The following is an 18,171-nucleotide window of genomic DNA, read 5'->3' on the forward strand; positions in this document are numbered from 1 at the left end:
TTATGAATCGCCTGTTCGCTCATCATTTTATTTTTAATCTGTGTGGTCAGTGCTTTTTTGTGGCAGAACGAAGCCGGAAGAACGGTTAGGTGAAGGCTAACAGGCGCTAACAACAACATTTAGCCTGGATGAACATGAATCAATGCGGGAAAAGCTGCCATCTGCAGCTTGGCTGCATGTAAATATGTGGGAATAACACCGGCCTTTATTTTGTCGGGATACGACTGGAAACACAGATTGACGTGATCGTTTTTAACGGTTTCTAAGGACTGAGCGTAATTTTGCTTTGAAAAGCTCACAGCCTCCGTGTGAGCTGGAGACATGTTCTCCTGCTGCTCATTCACATTGAGCTGGGGGGCCGATGGCAGTCTGAAGGCTCTCACACGTAACAACGCATCCTCCCTCGCCCTTCATCCACAAAACGTACAGTATTAAGTCCGATTGCTCCGCACAGACACGATTCGCTCCGTCCACCGGCGCAATGGGGACGAAGCGCTCCTCCCTTGCCAGGGGTGTCGGAGAAGATAGGAAGGGGAGACAAGGAGCGCGCGGGGCGAGCACGGAGCGCATAGGCGTCCGCAGAGCAACAGTGTTTGTTGTGGAAGGAAACTTCTGACGTACGTGCCGCGTGAAGGCGCGCGCTTTTCAGTCGCCGCTGCTTTTTTTTACTGGTGGTTTTTTTTAACCAGCCCTGTTACTCCCATAATGCTGCCGCGACACAAGCGGAAGGAGAGCTGTTCTTCCGTTCGCCCCTCCATCCACTGCTGCTCCTTGCTCATTCTTAAACACATACAACAGTGTGGCGAGCCGGGTTAGACCCGCCTTTAGCCCCTAAGACTCATGGGAAATGGGGGATCGCGGATGTAAATTCCCTCATCATAACTGAGGGATGTAATGTTGATTATATGGTTACTGTTTGTAATTTTATGTATGATACCTAGATTGTCAATAAGTTAAAAAAAAAGTAAGAAAAATACAATAAAAAAAACATAACTGAGGAACTGGTGAACAAAATAGAGGTCCATGCTGTTTGGCAGATGTGGGTGTATTCAAATACATGAGCCTGAGGCAAGGCTGTCTCCTCCCACAATGTGCTAATGAATTGCACTTAGTCTGGGAGTCAGGACATGATCTGTCAGGATGACCATCTTGCCTAATGCATGCGGCTTGTACTCTGACGCGGCTTGTGTATGTTCAAAAGAAGTTAAACACGTGAAAATGGGTGGGTGCGGCTTGTAATCGTGTGCGCTCTATAGTCCAGAAATTACGGTACTTTCTTCAAAGATGTAATTGTTGATCACAGGGGACTGTATATCCTTCTGATCAAATTCTTAATGTAAAAGCCAATTATAAACAAGGTCTTCAGCATTTCAAATTCAGGATTGTAACTAACTTTCCAGCTTTGTTGAGGCCTTTGTTCCAATGTCCAATAACTTGAAATCTTTCATTGTGTTTAGCCCATTGCTTTGCTTTTAGCTTCATGGTATATCATGCATCTATAATGTTAGATTTTCTAGAATCATAGAAAATTGCAAAAATTGGAAAGGAAAAAATGTTTATTTGATTGAGTTCATAAAGATGATTTCCAGGCAACATATTAATTTTTACTGACAAACTTGTGTGTTGCTGCTACTGTAGGACACAACGGCTTTAAAGACAGAACACAGATGAAAACAAAGGTTTTCTTAATGCTAGTGATGCAGCATTGATGAATTAAATGTTCTATGATTTAATTTGCATAGACACGTTTTTCAGAACAGTTTTCTTTGTTTGGAGGAGTAAGGCCACATTTATGTGTTCAGCTAACATGAAAGTCTTTAGACCCTTTTAATTCTGCTTTAAACAACTTTTTGTGTCTGTGCAGCAAAAAGCAGAACGTCTTTACTGCCAATAGAATGCATTTTTACTCAGCTAATGTGTGATTTAAAGATTAATTACATAATGTTTAAGGTATACTGTATTCCAATTAAAATTATTGATGCATTTTAAACCTGATTTCAATATTTTTCTTCTGTCTTAACTACTACAAGCAGTTTTTCTGTTAAAAAATAAAAAAAAAAATGTTAAGAAAGAACGTGTGTGTTTTTGGTCATCTTTATAACTCAGACTTTGAAACTCTAAGGTCATCTTCCAATCACCGATGTCCCATGTGTCCTACCTTTTCCAGTTTCTTGTTCTGTTTTGCTTTTTCTAATTTCATTTTGAAAAAGTTGGAAATTATTTTTGTTTTTAATTTTTATTTTGTTTCATTTTTGTAATTGTGTTTTGCCTTCTGGTGTTTAAGTTTGTATCTAACATGTTGTTATTTTAATTATTTGTTTTGCTTTTTAATTGTTGCTGTGATCTTAAATGTGTTTTTGCATTGAGGGATTTGTTGGTGTGGTTTGGACTACAGGGCCACCGTAGGTTGACCACTTGAGGCAGCAGAGATGACAGCAGAAAAAGGGCAAACGTTCACCTCTTCCTCTTTGTAGTTGGATTGAAAGCTCAGGTAACTGAAGTGAAGTCAGTTCACCTGCAAACCAGGAGTTCGATTCCTAATCACTTCAAGGGAAACTTTTAGACAACATAAATGAGAGGTTGGAAAACTAATTAAAACTTTAAAAGTAAGGCCAATAACACTCAGTTAAACCTTTTTTACGTTTGTTTGGAAGTTGTTTTTTCTTTTTTCACTAGTTGTTCATTAGTACAATAACTCTTTTTTTAGGTTTGCTTTTGAAAAATCTCTCTTTTATAGAAAACTGTTCCTTACTGATTTTTCCTGTGAACTTTTTTTCAGACAGTCTTTTAAGTTGAAAATCTTCCACTTTCTCTCACTAAACATTAATAAAATAACAAGAAACTTTTTTTTCAGTACTGTAGACCCGTGCAGCTTTAATATGTATTGTAGAAGATTAGACACTAGAGGGAATTTAAAGGAGATCTTTTTCTCTAAATCACTTGTGCTTTCCAAAGGACTCCCTTTCAATGACACCCGTGACTCCCCCTGTAGCTTCATTTGCATGTAAATGCACGTGTGTGCTGCAGCGGTATCATCTTGTCGGGGGGCATTTGTGTGCGAGCAGCCGTGCATAAACGGCTCCACTAATGTGGAAGCAGAGGCCAGACGTCATGGATCAAGAGGGAACACAGAAACAAAGTCAGAGAAGCTCAAAGGTTCATGCAAGAGGACGCTCAGAGGCACAACCACTGGTCTGCCTGAAGGGTGGACACTAACGCCTCATCACATATCATTACCTAAGGTAAGAAACAAAGATTTCTTTTAAATGAGTGTTTTTAAAGTTACATTCAGAGATAATCAATGTAAGTTCATTTGTTAATTCAAGACTCCAGTTGTTTCAGCCATGAAACCATAAATATCAACAACTGGATGCATTTACACAAACCAGAACCCTTAAACTTTTACAAGTTTTTTCCACTGGACTCATTTTCTGTGTTTTAGCTCATCGGGTCCTTTAAATCTGAGGATCCTAATTTACTTCATTCTATACTTTGCATTGTTCAAATAATATTTTTATGCAACTAACCCTAACCCTAATGAAAAAAGAAAGAATTAAATCAAAAACATCAAAAATGAAAACATTTTAGGTGTGTAGTAAGCATAGGTTGTTTTTGAGAGATACAGCAAAATTAAAAAAACACATAAAACTTTTGTCTTATTGGTTAAGTTGAATATTCCAAATATGTGTCAGCAAAAACAAAGTTACCTGGGACTATGTATTATTGATATGATTTTAAAAGGCAACTGATTGCATTATTGATTAGAGCAGATAATGCAGCCACTGGCGTTCCACAACACAATTATGAGATTATGGTCTGGTGCACACATGCACACAAAAACACACCCACTTTTACCTCCATGTGTTTGTTCAGAGATATACATTTCAGCAGAACAGCCAATTGTTTTCCAGGACAGTCTGGATTGAGAAGACTGAGAGACGATTTTAGTTTTAGCCACAAGACTGACCTCTGAAAACCTCCTGGACCAGAAGCTCTTCATTTTCCAGAAGGTCCCAATGAGACGGTACCTGACTGTGGTCCCTACGTTTACACAAAAACACACACATATTCACTACTATGTGTTTGTTCAGGGAGACATATTTCATCGACACAGCCTATTTTTTCCAGGGCAGTCTGAATCAAGATGACAGAGAGATGATTTTTGTTTTAGCCATGACCCTTGATAAAAGACTGACCTCTAAAAACGACTAGACCTGAAGGTCTCCGAGGACCAGAATGGTACCTGACTGTGGTCCCCATAAGTAGACAAAAACACACACACTTTGACCTGCAACTGTTTGTACAGGGATATATATTTCACCAGAACAGCCAGTATTTTCCAGGATAGTCTGGATGGAGACGACTGAGAGACAGTTTTAGTTTTGGCCACAAGACTGACCTCTGAAAACCTCCTGGACCAGAAGCTCTTCATTTTCCAGAAGGTCCCAATGAGACGGTACCTGACTGTGGTCCCTACGTTTACACAAAAACACACACATATTCACTACTATGTGTTTGTTCAGGGAGACATATTTCATCGACACAGCCTATTTTTTCCAGGGCAGTCTGAATGTAGATGACAGAGATGATTTTTGTTTTAGCCATGACCCTTGATAAAAGACTGACCTCTAAAAACGACTAGACCTGAAGGTCTCCGAGGACCAGAATGGTACCTGACTGTGGTCCCCATAAGTAGACAAAAACACACACACTTTGACCTGCAACTGTTTGTACAGGGATATATATTTCACCAGAACAGCCAGTATTTTCCAGGATAGTCTGGATGGAGACGACTGAGAGACAGTTTTAGTTTTGGCCACAAGACTGACCTCTGAAAACCTCCTGGACTGGAAAGTCTCAGTGGATCAGAAGGTCCAAATTAGATGTTTCCTGACTGTGGTCCCCATAAGTATATAAAAACACAAACAGACACACACATACACTGGCACGATGGATATCATGACCATTAACTGTATATGAGAACTGGACTCACTAACTCTCCCCCCTCACCTTCCAAATAGGAAGTACCCACTAGTACTTCATGTTATAGGAGGCCCAAAATGTCAGTTTTTTGTTTTGGACCCACAGCCAGCCATTCCCTGTTAAGGACCTAACATTGTTTTGTCTCTGACACCTGACATTATTGTTTTAATCCCTTTCAGTCTTTTCCCCATCATTATCCTCTTCAATTTACAGTTTTCTTTGTTCTCATGATTGGCCAAAGTCCTTCATTGTAAACAACTTTTTTGTGTTTCCGTCTTCCAGATGTCGTGGTGTTCGTCTCTCCGAGGCTCAAAGTTTCGTCACGTCTTCGGGAAAGCTGCCACCAGGGAGCACAGCTACGACGGGGTGCCAATCACACACAGCGTCCACGACAACCACTACTGCTCAGCCAATCCGTGCTTCATCGCCGTGGTGACAGAGTGCACAGCGGGAGGGTGTTTTTTAGTCCTGCCAATCCATCACGTATGAAAGCTAACGTTCCTCACCTAACAGAGGCCTAAAACGTACCGATATTAGTGTGATTAGATGTGATTAAAAGCCGAACAAAATCACAGATAAATGCATTTTTGTGATTTTATTGCTACTAAAATGAGTGAAATCTAATGATAACCTCCTGTTCAGACGGGCAGAGTAGTTCCTCAGCACCCCAGGGTGTGTGGCCACAGAGGAAGAGTTCTGGACATCAAGTGGAACCCGTTTGATGATTACAGCATCGCCTCGTGCTCAGAGGACTGCACCGTATGTTTTTTTTAGATGTTAAAATCTCAGATCCCAAGATCTAAACCTATGGGTTTAAATGCAATGAAGGCTTTCATTTTTTAGCTTTTAAGCCAGTTTAGCTGATGTCATCCATTCCATTGTTGTACCCAGGTAAAGATCTGGGATATTCCGGCTTTTGGTCTCCAGCAGAACCTCACCAAAGCCAGGAAGACCCTGGTCGCTCACTCCAGGAGGGTGGCCATCATCGAATGGCACCCAACCGCTGAGAATCTACTGCTTAGCTCCGCCTACGACTACAAGGTGTGACGGCACAGTAACTCTGAAAATTGAGCTGAGATTCAGGTGGATTCAGGAAACGGGATAAATATAATGATGGAGTTTAGTTCACACTTAAAAAAAGAAAGTATAAAGTCAGAGTGAAGGGATTTGGATGTTTGTTTCACACGTTTTTTACACTTTTGCATAAAATATCTGCTGGGTTATGATTTATTTTGCTCAAATAAAAGCAAATAAATTCTACTATGTGTATACAAGAAGAAACCCTTTAAAACATGAGTTTAAAATTAAATATCATAAACTGTTTAGGCTTTGTTTAAATCAACTATTGTTATGTGAGTTTAAAGGATATTTAAAGGGCATCTTTTTCCTTTTCTTTCTTGTTTTGGCTGTTAAAAAGGGCTACACTATCAGAGAGTCACCAATGTTTTGAAATACAAAAATATGTCAAACCAGCATCTGCATAAACCAAATGTCAACAGGAAACGTGTGGATTGCTCAACTCAGACTTTAAAAAACACGTTGATAATCATCTTCCATGCTCTCTCCATGCGTCAGGTTCTTCTCTGGGATATCTCTCAGGCTGGCGCAGTTATTCTGCATCCAGTCCGGGTCATCCTGATGCCCGTCCACCACCGATACCCCTCTGAAGCCCTGCTGCTGTCCGTCAGCTTCAACAGTGATGGCAGCAGACTGGCGGTCACGTCCAAGGACAGACGAGTTCGAGTCCTGGATCCGCGGGCGGGAAAGATTCTCCAGGTGCTGGAATCTGAGGAGTGTTTGTTTCTGTGTTTGTCCTCTTGGGGGAGCTGTTCTGCAGACGTTTCTGCCTCTGCAGGTGTCCAGCTGGAAGTCCCACCGCGCCAACAAGGTTTTGTACATCAACGGGTTGAAGATGCTCCTGTCCACGGGGAGTTCCTCATGGAGGCACAGACAGATGGTCCTCTGGGATGCAGTAAGACCCCTTCCTCTATATATTCCACTTTGACCTCTGATCATGGGGTTTGACACATGGAATTCTCTGCAAAGGGCAGTTTATCTAACACATCTCACAACACTGGTTTGATGCTTTTTTGAAGGACTTGGAAGTAAAATCATTGACATTTGACCGTTCTCCATATTTTGTATGGTATTACTCCAATGAAATGTCTTTGGTTGGGTTGTAATCTGACTCGTGGCCTTTAACAAAGACATCTGTGGATCTCAGAGGGATTTTTCTGGTTAAATAAATAGATTTTTTACAGCAGTAGCTGAACGTTTTTCTTTGTGTGCAGGAGGATTTATCAGAGCCTTTATACGAGGAAGATCTAGACGGATCTGCAGGAGTCCTCTTCCCTTTCTACGACCCAGACACACACATGCTCTACCTGGCTGGAAAGGTCACTGCAACCATGTCTACACTTTCTCTGCACACATTACGTTTATTTGTCAAAGACTGTACCTGCAAAGGGAATGGGGTGAAAGACGTTCATGGCTGAAAGTGAGCAGTTTTTCTCTGGTCTTTGTCTGTGTTCAGGGAGACGGGAACATCCGCTTCTATGAGCTGAGCGCAGAGAAACCCTTCATCAGCTTCCTGAACGAGTACCGATCCGTGCTGCCGCAGAAAGGCCTGGGTCAGAACCGCACCCGTCCATCACAGAGATTTCTGCAACACTTTTCCAATAACTCTGATGACCAACGTCTGAACTATCAACCAATCAGGGATCTAAATGTTCAGCTTCTTTAGGAGATGGAGGCTCTAAATGTTCTGTTTTTATTCCTAGAGGTTCTGCTCTCTTTGAAAAAACCTCCTTTCATCCTTCAAACCTCTGTTATTTTTGTGAGAAAAGAACCTCAGCAGATGTTCAGAACTGGATCTCTTTTGCTTCAATTTATCTTGGTTTTTGTTTCTTTACAGTTATAAGATTATAAGATAAATTATTCAATTTTAAGCTTTTAATTTGGTAGATTTTACTATTGACCCCATTTTAAATTCTTTTTATATATTTTTTTTCTTGTTTAACTAAATGTACTGATTCTTTTGGCATTTTTATTGATTACTTGGAAACACCATTTTTCAGCTCATTCAGGATTCATTTGACATTTCTAGTTTTGCATTTCTCTCTGAATCCATTTTGTGTTGCTGTATAACTATTTAAGCTAATTCAGAATTAAGTAATTAACTTTTAATCTATTAATATTTAATTTTTTCAGCTTTTAAACATGTAATTTGACCTAAAATGTTTTATATTTTTCCTTTTTATATTTAAGCTCTGCCCCAAATGGGGGCGTGGTCTTTTTGTTGTCACATGGGGCTCTGGGGTTTAGAATGAAAATGTGGTAAAAATGAAGGAACGTATTTGTTTGAAGTAGGGATGGTACCTTTTGGATTTTATCCTGTTCCGGTGCCAAACTGGTTCTTTTGAAACGGTTCTGGTGCGTAAAAGCTGCTTAAAAAAATGAAAACAAATCCCTCCAGTTTTTTCCATAAACACTGATGTGTGATGAAGCAGCGTAACAGCATGAAGGAGAGCACCTCTTCTGGTCAGGAACACTTTGGAGAACTTGTTACTAAAATTGGCATCTTTTCCTTTAAATCCTAACCTTTGCTCACTTTGACTCTGTCCACCCTCATGGCCACGTCCATTCTGATATGAGCCCGCCCACCATCACTAGAGAGATAAAATGAATGGCTAGAATAGTACAGGAAAACTGATTAGAATGAAAGGGATTGACGTGTCTGAAACGAAGCCCCTTCATCCAAGTTTTGGTACCCATCCCTAGTTAGAAGTGGTCAGGAAGTGGCCCACATATGGGCTGAACCGTCACCCCCTGAACACGGAGTCTGAGTGGTTCCTCAGGGATCTGAGCGTGTGTATCACTTGATGTTTTCTGCCTTTCATGTCCGACGCGACTGCAGGAGTGATGCCCAAACGCGGCCTGGACGTGATGGGGTGCGAGGTCTTCCGGTTCTACCGACTGATTGCTGTTAAAGACCTGGTGGGGCCACTGTCCATGATCGTGCCACGAAAAAAGGTTGAGACGGTCTTGCCCTCCACTTCTAATGAAGAAGACAGAACGTCAGATGTTCACGGTCTGTCCTGCTTTTCCAGTCAGAGGTTTTCCAGGAGGATCTTTACCCGCCGACGGCTGGAAACCATGCGGCTGTGACGGCAAGGGAGTGGCTCCTGGGGATCAACAGGGGTCTGTGACCACGATACACCCAACCTGCTGATGGATTCATCTGCAGATGGTGCTGTGGTACAGTGTGACACCAGTCTCAACCTCTCCTCAGATCCAGTGTTGATGTCCCTCAATCCTGAGATCAAACCAGAAAACCCTTACGCGGAGGTCTCCTCCGCCAACGGTCGTCTGAGGCCGATTGCGTTCATGTTGGCTCCGCCTGCTGCTGTTGAGACTGGAGACCAGGACATCATAGAGCTGGTAGACCACCACGGATGTCCGCGGTTTCAGTTCTGTCATGGACTCAACCAACCGCTGATTCAGTTGTGGGGTCATGCAGGAACGAAAAACTGCAGAAAAGACTCAATGTCATTTCTGTCCAATAGAATGGGTGCGCAGTGTGAAGTGGAGCGGCCACATTAGACATGACACCGCCCACCTCAACAACCTGTTGGTACCACAAAAAGAGTGTTGTTGGGTCCACCCACCCAATCAAATGGCCCCAAATCTAAACGCTAATGAATGAAACAGCTGATTTTGAAAACGTAACCCCCCAAACACACAATCAAACCCAAATTCAGTCCTGTTTGTCAATTTCAGAAACAGAGGGTTCAAACCCACAGCGGGGTGAAGCCAAAAACCAAAATAACAGGATTTCCTGACTGACAGTCTAAAAGGTGGTAGGGTCTGTATCAAAGTTCCACCCCTCCTGTAGGTGTGAGACTTGGGGTCAGTTTTAACTTTGAGTTTAAGCTTTTTGGTAATTTTACTTAGTCACAAAAAAATACAGAATAAACATTAAATACAAATAGTTTGAAAAAATTAAATGAACCACAGAAGAAATTTTTTTCATTAAATTTTCTATTTAATTTATAAATAAAGTTTGATTTAAGAAATTAATTACAAAGTGTTTTCATTAACATGTAACGCGAAGTGGTTTTCACAGTAAAAACATGTTTCAATTTGAAAACTGAAAGCAAAAAACAAAAAAATTAGTAATAAATTCAATAACTTAAATAGACTTGATCCATTTATTTTATTGTCTTTATTTCCTTTTTATTGCTAAAAAGTGACATTTGAAGCAGAAGGTGGTCTTTGGGGGGGCGGGGCTAAACCTTTGTGTTTTCACACCGAGGCCTTCCTGGAGGAGCAGCTGTCCTACCAGGACGCCAAATACCCCGAAGACGACCTGTCAGAGTGGCAGCCGGACGGGACGCAGCTCCCTCTGTGGACGCACTGCTGCGAGCCCCTGGAGACCCCCCCACCGCCAAGCGACCAGGAGGTCAGAGGGCTTTCCAAAGAACGCCGCGGCACAAAGCGCCAGAGCAGTAAACTCTGACGCCGTTTCCCTTTCAGCTCTTGCAGGCGTTCTACAGGCAGCAGGACCGGATCAGAGAGCTGAGGATGGAGTTGACCCAGAAGGAGGTGGCGGCACCACCAGAACCAGAACCAGAGGTCCACCGGCAGGTGATCCTGCTTCCCCTGTATCCAGCTCAATCAGGTGTTTCTGTCTGCAGGTGAGAATTCTTCAGCTGGAACTGGAGATCAAGAACTACAGGAACCACATGAGGGCCAACTTCTGACTGAGCTGCTGCTGGTCTGTGGACCTGGAGGAACCGAGTCTTCTCACATCTGTGTCTCCACCGTTTGCAGTGAAGCAGAAATAAACAGCAGAACTCTGGGGACCGCCTTCCTACTGTTTGTTCATGAACAGGTGGCTCCGCCCTCTAATCGGCGAGCTCCTCCGTGAGAAGAACATGGAGATCATGCTGAAGGCTCCTGAAGTTTGACTCCTTGGGGATTTAAGTCCACATTCACCAACGGGAGTCTGCTCCACATTCGTGGCGGGTTTCCATGACGACCCCCATCCTCAGGAAAACCTGTCATTGTTGTAGCGTTACAGCTGACAAACATTATTAAATCCTCCATCAGCATCGCCTGGATTTAAGGGAAAGCCCAAAAAAAACTAGAAGCAGGGGCGGAGCCTAAATGTATGACTGTATGAGAACTGGAGTGAGTGCGGCGTCACCCACAGATACCGGCTCCAACCAAATGAAGTCAATTCAGGTACCATTTTTTTGCGATCAGATAGCGCCATGTTGGAGCCAGAAATCATCAATAAACAGCGATCGGTCCGAGTTCAGTGGAGTCCACATTTCCACGGTAAACACTCTCGCCAATGAAAAGCTAGCTTTTTGAAAGGCCAACAGACTCCGCCTACTTTTACTAAGGTGTCTAATTGGTCAGTTTGTATTATAACATGAGCTGCAAAAAAAAGAGAAATATCCAGAAATAAACCAATCATTCAATCAACAAACGAGACAATAAAAGATCTGTTTAGCAACTCGACAGACATAAACAACAAACATCTGCTAATGTGTTGCCATATTTCAGTGTTGAGTAAAAAAACACACGGGCCTTGAACGCATCATCACACCTGACTGTGTAAAGAAGCAGAGACCAGCGAAGCAAAATGTTAAGATTTTATTTACAAAGTCCTTTTTCGCATGTTTTTATTTAACTTACAGAAAGTAAAAAAAAAAAAAAAAAACAAGTAAGTCAGTGTGAACAAAATAACTGGAGGTTGAAGAAATCAAGGCGTGGGGGGACAAGAAAAGATAGGGGGAGGGGGGCGGAGTCTCCAGACAAATGAACCTGAACAAAAATAACCTCTGCAAGAAAACAGACAAACAGGAAAACGTTAAAAAGCTCTGCTGGCAAAGAGAACAGAGTTTGCCCTGAGCGCACGGCTGCGGGGGAGGGGGGGAGGGGAGGGAGACGCACCTGGACCGCACAAAAACAAAAAAACATCCGGAAAGATGACGTCATCTGTGCCGATAACAAAGGGAACACTAGAAAAAGATGGGAAGTTTCAACGTTTTTCTCTGATTCCAAAGGTTCTGAGGCGACGCGGCGTTCAAGTTTGATCCGAAATTTCATGTTTGCTTCATCAAGATGAAAAAAAAAAAAAAAATTGGGAATTTCTATAGTTACCAAACAAAAAAAGTCACGTTTTGGTCTTAATTTTTTGTTCTTTTTAGTTAAATGTTTGTAAAAAAAAAAAGATTGAAATGTTTTTCGGTTCAGGTGTGAGGGGGGGCGCTGGGGGACGGGATGCAGCCCAGAGGGGGGTGGGGTCAGAGGTCAGGTGGGCGTCCAGTGGAGCTCAGTCCTCCTCTTCATCCTCGTCTTCAGGGTCTCTCTTTCTCTTCTCTCCTTTGACGGGAGACGAGTCTTCATCTGCAGACGGAAAGATGATCAGATTTTCTTTCCCAGATGACATCATTTCCTGCTGAACCTCTGGTTGCTAAGGAAACGGAAAACAGGGTCTTCCTCACTCACCATCCTCATCCTCGTCCTCCTCATCCTCGTCTTCGTCCTCGCTGTCCACATCTCCGTTGACCTCTCCGTCCTACAGGAAAACCAGACAAACATTTCTTTTATATACAAATTAAATACAGATTTCTCCAAAAACATTACGGTTATCCATTAAGACATTTTTAAACATCTTTATTTCGTTAAATAAAACCTTAATAATGTAGAATACATGTTTTGAAAATGTAAAATTAAAGCAAATAAATGTCTAAATGAATATTTAAAGGACACAAAAGTTTGATTAAAAATTATTCTTCAGGTATTTCAAAGTTCATAAGACAATTTTATTTCATGTTATTTTTATTGTGTCGCAGCGATTAACAGAAACCGAAACATAAATTAATAAAATTGAGAGAAAACAATAAAAGCTGACAAATTTGGAAAATAAATAAAGTATATTTTAAATGTTTTTGTACTTAATTAGCGTTCTATGATTTATTTCATTTATATTTTCCTAATAGTCATTTTTTGTGTATATAAAATAAAAACTTTAAGGATTTTAATGCAAATGTATTTTTTCAAATCATTATTTTTACAAGTTCTAAAGAATAAAAAGGAAAAATGCTGTGCAGCTTAAATAATTAAATTTTTAACAATTACTTTTAAAAACCAATTAGAGGGAAAAACGAGTCAAACAATTATAGATATTACTTAAAAGAAAATAATGATATTTTGTTTGCGAATTGTGGGAAGCAGCAAAGAACAGCAGTTAAAAAGATAAAAAATGAATTGGAAAAAAAGCTACTAAATTTGGCATTCTTGGTTTTTCACAATAAAACACATTTTGTGAACTTAGTCATGTTTGAACGTTTTTCTTTATTTGCACTTCAGGAATCACATTTTCCTAAACTTCAGTTTTTCTGTAGATCAAATAAAACTCTTTAGATCAAACATTTCTTAAAGAAGTGTTTACGCCTCCGTAAAATAAAACAACAAACCTCATCGTCTGCGCTGTCGTCATCTTCATCATCATCCTCAGCCACCACATCTTCCTCGTCCTCCTCCTCCTCATCCTCAAAGTCTTCCGACTCCCCCTCTGCGGCGCAAACATTTAGGTAAACGTCAACAACCTGAACATCGTCCGCGTTGCGTCTTTGCCCCGCCCTCCTCACCTTCTTCGCCCTCATCGTCGACGCCGTCTCCCTCGCCTTCAGAGTCGGACGCCTCGCGGTCGTTGACGTCGTAGCCGTCCAGGTAGGTGAGCTGGGGGAGGAGCTTGAAGATGGAGTCCCTGTAGTCGGCCAGGTTGGTGACCTCGCAGTTGAACAGGTCCAGACTTTTCAGCTGAGGCAGCTTTTTCTGTGGGGCACACGGGGTCGCGTCAGGTCACCAAACCGCAATATGGACGGCGCCAGCAGGCGGCGCCAAATCTCCACATTAAAACTATTTGTCTTTTTGTGTTTGCTAAAAACAATAAAACCACAAAAAAACTGATAACATATCAATAAATTGAAACTTGGAAACTTTTGTTTCTAAAAAAGCTAACAGAAAAATTAAAAATCCATTTCAAATAACTGAGCAAATCCAAAATAAATTTATGTTTCAGAATAAAATTTCTCAGAAAAAGGCATTTTTAGTGGTTGTGTTTCCCCCTAAAACAGTGCTCTGTAGCGTTTGCAGCCCATTTCAACACCAAACACTTCTGTTCTGCTGCCATCATGGAGGAGACCGCTGCGCCTCCAGACCAGAACCAGCAGACACCAGGACGGGTTCCTCCACCAGGAGATAAGGAAACTCACCCCCCACCCCCACTTGCTACAAACTCACACTGAAGACTTTCACTCATGTTCAGAACATCCTCTTCACCAAAGACTCATCTACTTACTGCTCTTAGCATTGGTGTCACTTTAAACATCTCATTGCTCTGTTGCACTATTTAGATTACTGTTCTTCTTCTCATTATAACTGTTGTTTTATTATTTAGTTTATTTACAGTGTGGGGGTGGAGGACAGTCATTTCATCTGTGCTGTAGGTCTTCTTTATGCAGCATATTTGACAATAAAGCTGACTTTGATGATGCTGTTTGTGGGGCAACTGCGCCCCCTGCTGGTGTGAACCGGTACTCACTCCAACAAATTCATGTTTGCACGTTTGTGGTTCAACGAGTCTCTACAGGTTTACTGCTTTGTATCTCCTTCCTTTAAATACCTGTTGAACCTGCCTCCTGTTTTTACGGCTTCATTCAACTACATGCCGTCCGTCACAGCAGCACATCTGCACATTAAGCTCCACCCACCAGCGGCTCCAGCGTGCTGATGTCTTTGAACTTGTTCCCGCTCAGGTTGAGGTGCGTCAGGTTGACCAGCCGCTCCGCCAGAACCTCCAACCCTCCCGATATCCTGTTGTCGCTCAGCTCCAGCTGCAGAAGACAGACGGACCATCAGCCTTTGCTCTGGTGATGATCGACCAGAACCGAACCCGCCCGCCCCAGGGAGCCGGACCGACCTTTTTCAGTTTGTCCAGTTTGGGGATTCCCGCCATACTGGTCAGACCCACGTTGATGAGGCTGAGCACCTCCAGGTTGGAGAACTCCTCCGTGATCCCCTCCATCTTCCCGTCGCCGGAGCGGCAGTTGTCCAGAACCAGCTCATGGACCTGACGAGACCAAACACAGAACCCGTCTACTGCATCAACAAACACCAGAGAAACAGTGTCATCCTGTGAGCTGGAGGACGTTCAAAGAAGCTGCACAGATCAACTCGTGTTTTCCTGAACCGAGTCACTAAACAGAAAAGCTTTAAAGAAGAAGAGAACATAAAAAAGTTAACATTTGTTCAGATTCTTCATTAAATTATGAATTAGAGCAGAAGATGCATTTCCCCTTGTTTGACTTTTAGCTTTTAAATAATTTATACTGACTGATGATAAAAGAAGTAAACATAGTATTATAAACCAGACTTTTTGGTATCTTCCATGTGTTCAACGCTGTAAAAAGCTCACGGGGGGGGGGGGGGGGGGGGGGGCGACAACGGAAAATATCTTTTGATTTGAAGCTTTTATTGTGAAATAGCGACACTAGAAGATACTGGTATTTTATTCTTGAAGATGAAGTTTGAGATTTCAGCGGTCTCAGGTAAAATTCAGTTCTGCCCCCTCCCTTTACCCTCACGGTGCAGACTGGGGGGGCTCAGTCATTTGTTTTAGACATAATAACTAAACCAAATGAAGAAAAGTGGGTTGGTTCACAAAATGGAAGAGAGTAACGCGTGGATGAAACTATTTCTCCTGCATTTTATTTTATTTACATAAAAACTTTAATAACAAACAGAAAAAAACTGTTTTAGAACAAATCATCAAGTCTGGTTGGTTTCTATATGATGCTAATGAGACGGACCCCCACCCCCACCGGTGGTACAGTCTTTTATGGCTTTTAACGGCGCCCCTCCTATGCGGCCAGGACATCCTCCCCCGTGAGACATTGGGGAGTCTTAAAACTCATGCTGGGGTTTGTCTGAACCTCTGGTCCTCCATTGATGAAGGGGTTCCTTAAAAACAGCCCTTCAAAATAAAACTAGCAGCAATGAAAGGAGGTTTCTTTGTGTTTTTAAATCTCCTTCAGCATCTAAACACCAGATCTGGATGAACAGTCCCAACCAAAACACCAACATGTTTAAAAACATAACAATAATGACCTTAAAAAACAAGTATTTTTTTTAATTTTGGGGGACCGATTAAATACAGGGTTGTGTCAGGAAGGGCATCAGGCATAAAATCTTTCCCGTCTCAATTGTAACGGCGACCCCTCACAGGATTTCTCAACACATTTATAAATCACTTTTTATTGATGGGGAAAAGAAACAGTTTATGTCTGATAATTACAATTATTCTGCTCCATTTATAATATCACATATTTATCAATAATGTTTTTTCTTTAAACATCAAAGCATTACACTGAAAAGAGAAAAATTTAATATCCCACAATTCCCTGCAGTTATGGAGGCGAAACAGCTTGTTGGTTTAGGATGAACACAGAAACACCCAAAGACTGTTCAAATGGTGTTTAACCTTTCAAAATAAAGTTATCTGGTAACATTCCTTGGAGTGCACATGATTTTTCCCCCGCCTGTTGATTTTTCTTTTCTTCCTTGTATATTTCGTGTTTTGTATTTATTCTATCTCTTATCTTTTTCTGTGGTGCTGCTACTACATCTACATTTCCCTCCTAATAATAATAAAATTGATCTGACACTCTCTTCTTCTGCCGGTCTGGGTCCTCTTTTATGAGAATTCCCCCACAGTTTCACCGAGTCTCAGGGGGTTACGGTCATCGGTTCATAGACCAAACAAGACCTTTAGTTACGAGGTCATAAAAAGATGAGTCCGGTGGAAAAGGCTCCTCGGGGTTTCGTATTGGGACGGATCCGCGTTCTGTTTGTAAACTCCCGAACCACGTGACGCTCCTGCGTTAGCGGCGTGCCTCTTGTCCCCGCAACCGCCGCTTCCCACCAGCGTGGCAGCGCAGGGATTACCCCACTAGACCATAATCACAGTTTTTTTTAATTAAGGACATGGTTTCACTACTGAAAAGAGTAACGGTAAAAACCACGCGAAGGCTTTTCTTTAAAACTAGCTCACGCGCGCTAGCTAGCCTCAGTTAGCAAGTCATGAACAGCGGGCCCGTCTATTTCCTGGCACCATACGGAAATTTAAAATTCAAGTGTGTTTCTTTTATAAAGAGCAGATACTTCATCAGAGGATTTCCAAAATGATGTAAATATCCAGATTATATAATTTAAGACAAACAAGTGTGGAACATTATTTTAACATTATATTGTTGGGTCAAAGTACAACTCGGTTTGAGGTTTATATATGTCCTATTGAAAAGATAGATAGTGTCATTTTGCTTTGTTGGGGTGTTTAAAAAAAATTACAAATCAAAGAACTGCAGCATAAAATTATGCCGAACATGGAACAGAAACCAGGTAATAGCCAGGCCCCGACAGACGCGAATGTTACTGTGGGTTTCTAAAGTGGAAAAAACTACGTTTAAGTCGTTTTTACGCAAATATCTGAGCATCCGATCGCAAAAAGTGAACCATACACACACAGAAACCTCGATTTGTTTCCGACAGGAAATGGGACGTAAGCGGGAACGTAGAAAAAAAATTCAAAACGGTTGTTTTTTTGTTAGAGAAACGCGCCATCAGAAATATCGCCTTTGAAGTTAAAGGAAGCGTCAATCTGGACGCAAATTAAATCCCCTGAAACCAAACAATCAATTGAAAAGGAGCTTTTTATAGACATTTCTACACTTTTCCAACCCGCTGTGATAACGCCGCCATGTGCTCGCCAGCCCTCCTCCTCCTGCCGGTCAAGTTTACACCGAGGAAATGCTGCTAAAAATCCCAAAAACAGGCCGCAATGCTCACCTCTGATGGCGACCGGTGCCTCAGCTCTAACGAAACCCTCTTGTTCATGTCCATTTTCTCTGTTTTCCGCTCGAGTTTGAGTGTCCGCCACGCGAAAAACTTGTTTCTCCGAGATCCTCTCCTACATCAACACGCTGCACTCCAGTGAAGTTAGCAAAGCTATGAATGACGCACTTCCGGACAAGATTACCAAAATAAACACTCTGGAGGAGGAATATAGAAATTTCATCACAATTAATATTATTAAACATAAAATTGTAAATC

The 18,171-nt window shown here is 41.8% G+C and overlaps 2 protein-coding genes across 2 annotated transcripts; one reads left to right on the forward strand and one right to left on the reverse strand.

The window, feature by feature from the left end:
- Window positions 1–2,869: 2,869 nt before the first annotated feature.
- Window positions 2,870–10,845, forward strand: LOC101156152 (coronin-2A). The gene is made up of 14 exons (XM_078935828.1): window positions 2,870–3,242; window positions 5,266–5,466; window positions 5,626–5,742; window positions 5,875–6,024; window positions 6,559–6,759; window positions 6,839–6,955; window positions 7,275–7,379; window positions 7,517–7,613; window positions 8,900–9,015; window positions 9,093–9,183; window positions 9,275–9,423; window positions 10,298–10,444; window positions 10,519–10,587; window positions 10,680–10,845. Exons 1-14 carry the CDS (start codon window positions 3,009–3,011, stop codon window positions 10,743–10,745), a joined length of 1,860 nt encoding a protein of 619 aa, XP_078791954.1. The 5' UTR covers window positions 2,870–3,008; the 3' UTR covers window positions 10,746–10,845.
- Window positions 10,846–11,631: 786 nt separating this feature from the next.
- Window positions 11,632–18,083, reverse strand: LOC101156393 (acidic leucine-rich nuclear phosphoprotein 32 family member D). The gene is made up of 7 exons (XM_011473402.4): window positions 17,908–18,083; window positions 14,984–15,133; window positions 14,775–14,897; window positions 13,650–13,836; window positions 13,476–13,573; window positions 12,505–12,574; window positions 11,632–12,402 (listed from the first exon to the last, which is right to left on the reverse strand). Exons 1-7 carry the CDS (start codon window positions 17,959–17,961, stop codon window positions 12,329–12,331), a joined length of 756 nt encoding a protein of 251 aa, XP_011471704.1. The 5' UTR covers window positions 17,962–18,083; the 3' UTR covers window positions 11,632–12,328.
- Between the last annotated feature and the right edge of the window lie 88 nt (window positions 18,084–18,171).

The sequence above is a fragment of the Oryzias latipes genome, chromosome 18, assembly GCF_053564925.1.
Source record: "Oryzias latipes strain Hd-rR chromosome 18, Olatipes_Hd-rR_3.1".
Lineage (NCBI taxonomy): Eukaryota > Metazoa > Chordata > Actinopteri > Beloniformes > Adrianichthyidae > Oryzias > Oryzias latipes.

What these genes read in the sequence shown, in the direction of transcription:
- LOC101156152 (XM_078935828.1), top strand. Translation starts at nt 3,009, where the DNA reads ATGCACGTGTGTGCTGCAGCGGTATCATCTTGTCGGGGGGCATTTGTG. An exon ending in CGTGCTCAGAGGACTGCACC is followed by an intron (nt 5,743 to 5,874) that starts GTATGTTTTTTT and finishes TGTTGTACCCAG; the next exon opens with GTAAAGATCTGGGATATTCC. An exon ending in GCTGCCGCAGAAAGGCCTGG is followed by an intron (nt 7,614 to 8,899) that starts GTCAGAACCGCA and finishes ACGCGACTGCAG; the next exon opens with GAGTGATGCCCAAACGCGGC.
- LOC101156393 (XM_011473402.4), bottom strand. Translation starts at nt 17,961, where the DNA reads ATGGACATGAACAAGAGGGTTTCGTTAGAGCTGAGGCACCGGTCGCCA. An exon ending in GGCACCGGTCGCCATCAGAG is followed by an intron (nt 15,134 to 17,907) that starts GTGAGCATTGCG and finishes TGGTCTCGTCAG; the next exon opens with GTCCATGAGCTGGTTCTGGA. An exon ending in TCAGCACGCTGGAGCCGCTG is followed by an intron (nt 13,837 to 14,774) that starts GTGGGTGGAGCT and finishes TGTGCCCCACAG; the next exon opens with AAAAAGCTGCCTCAGCTGAA.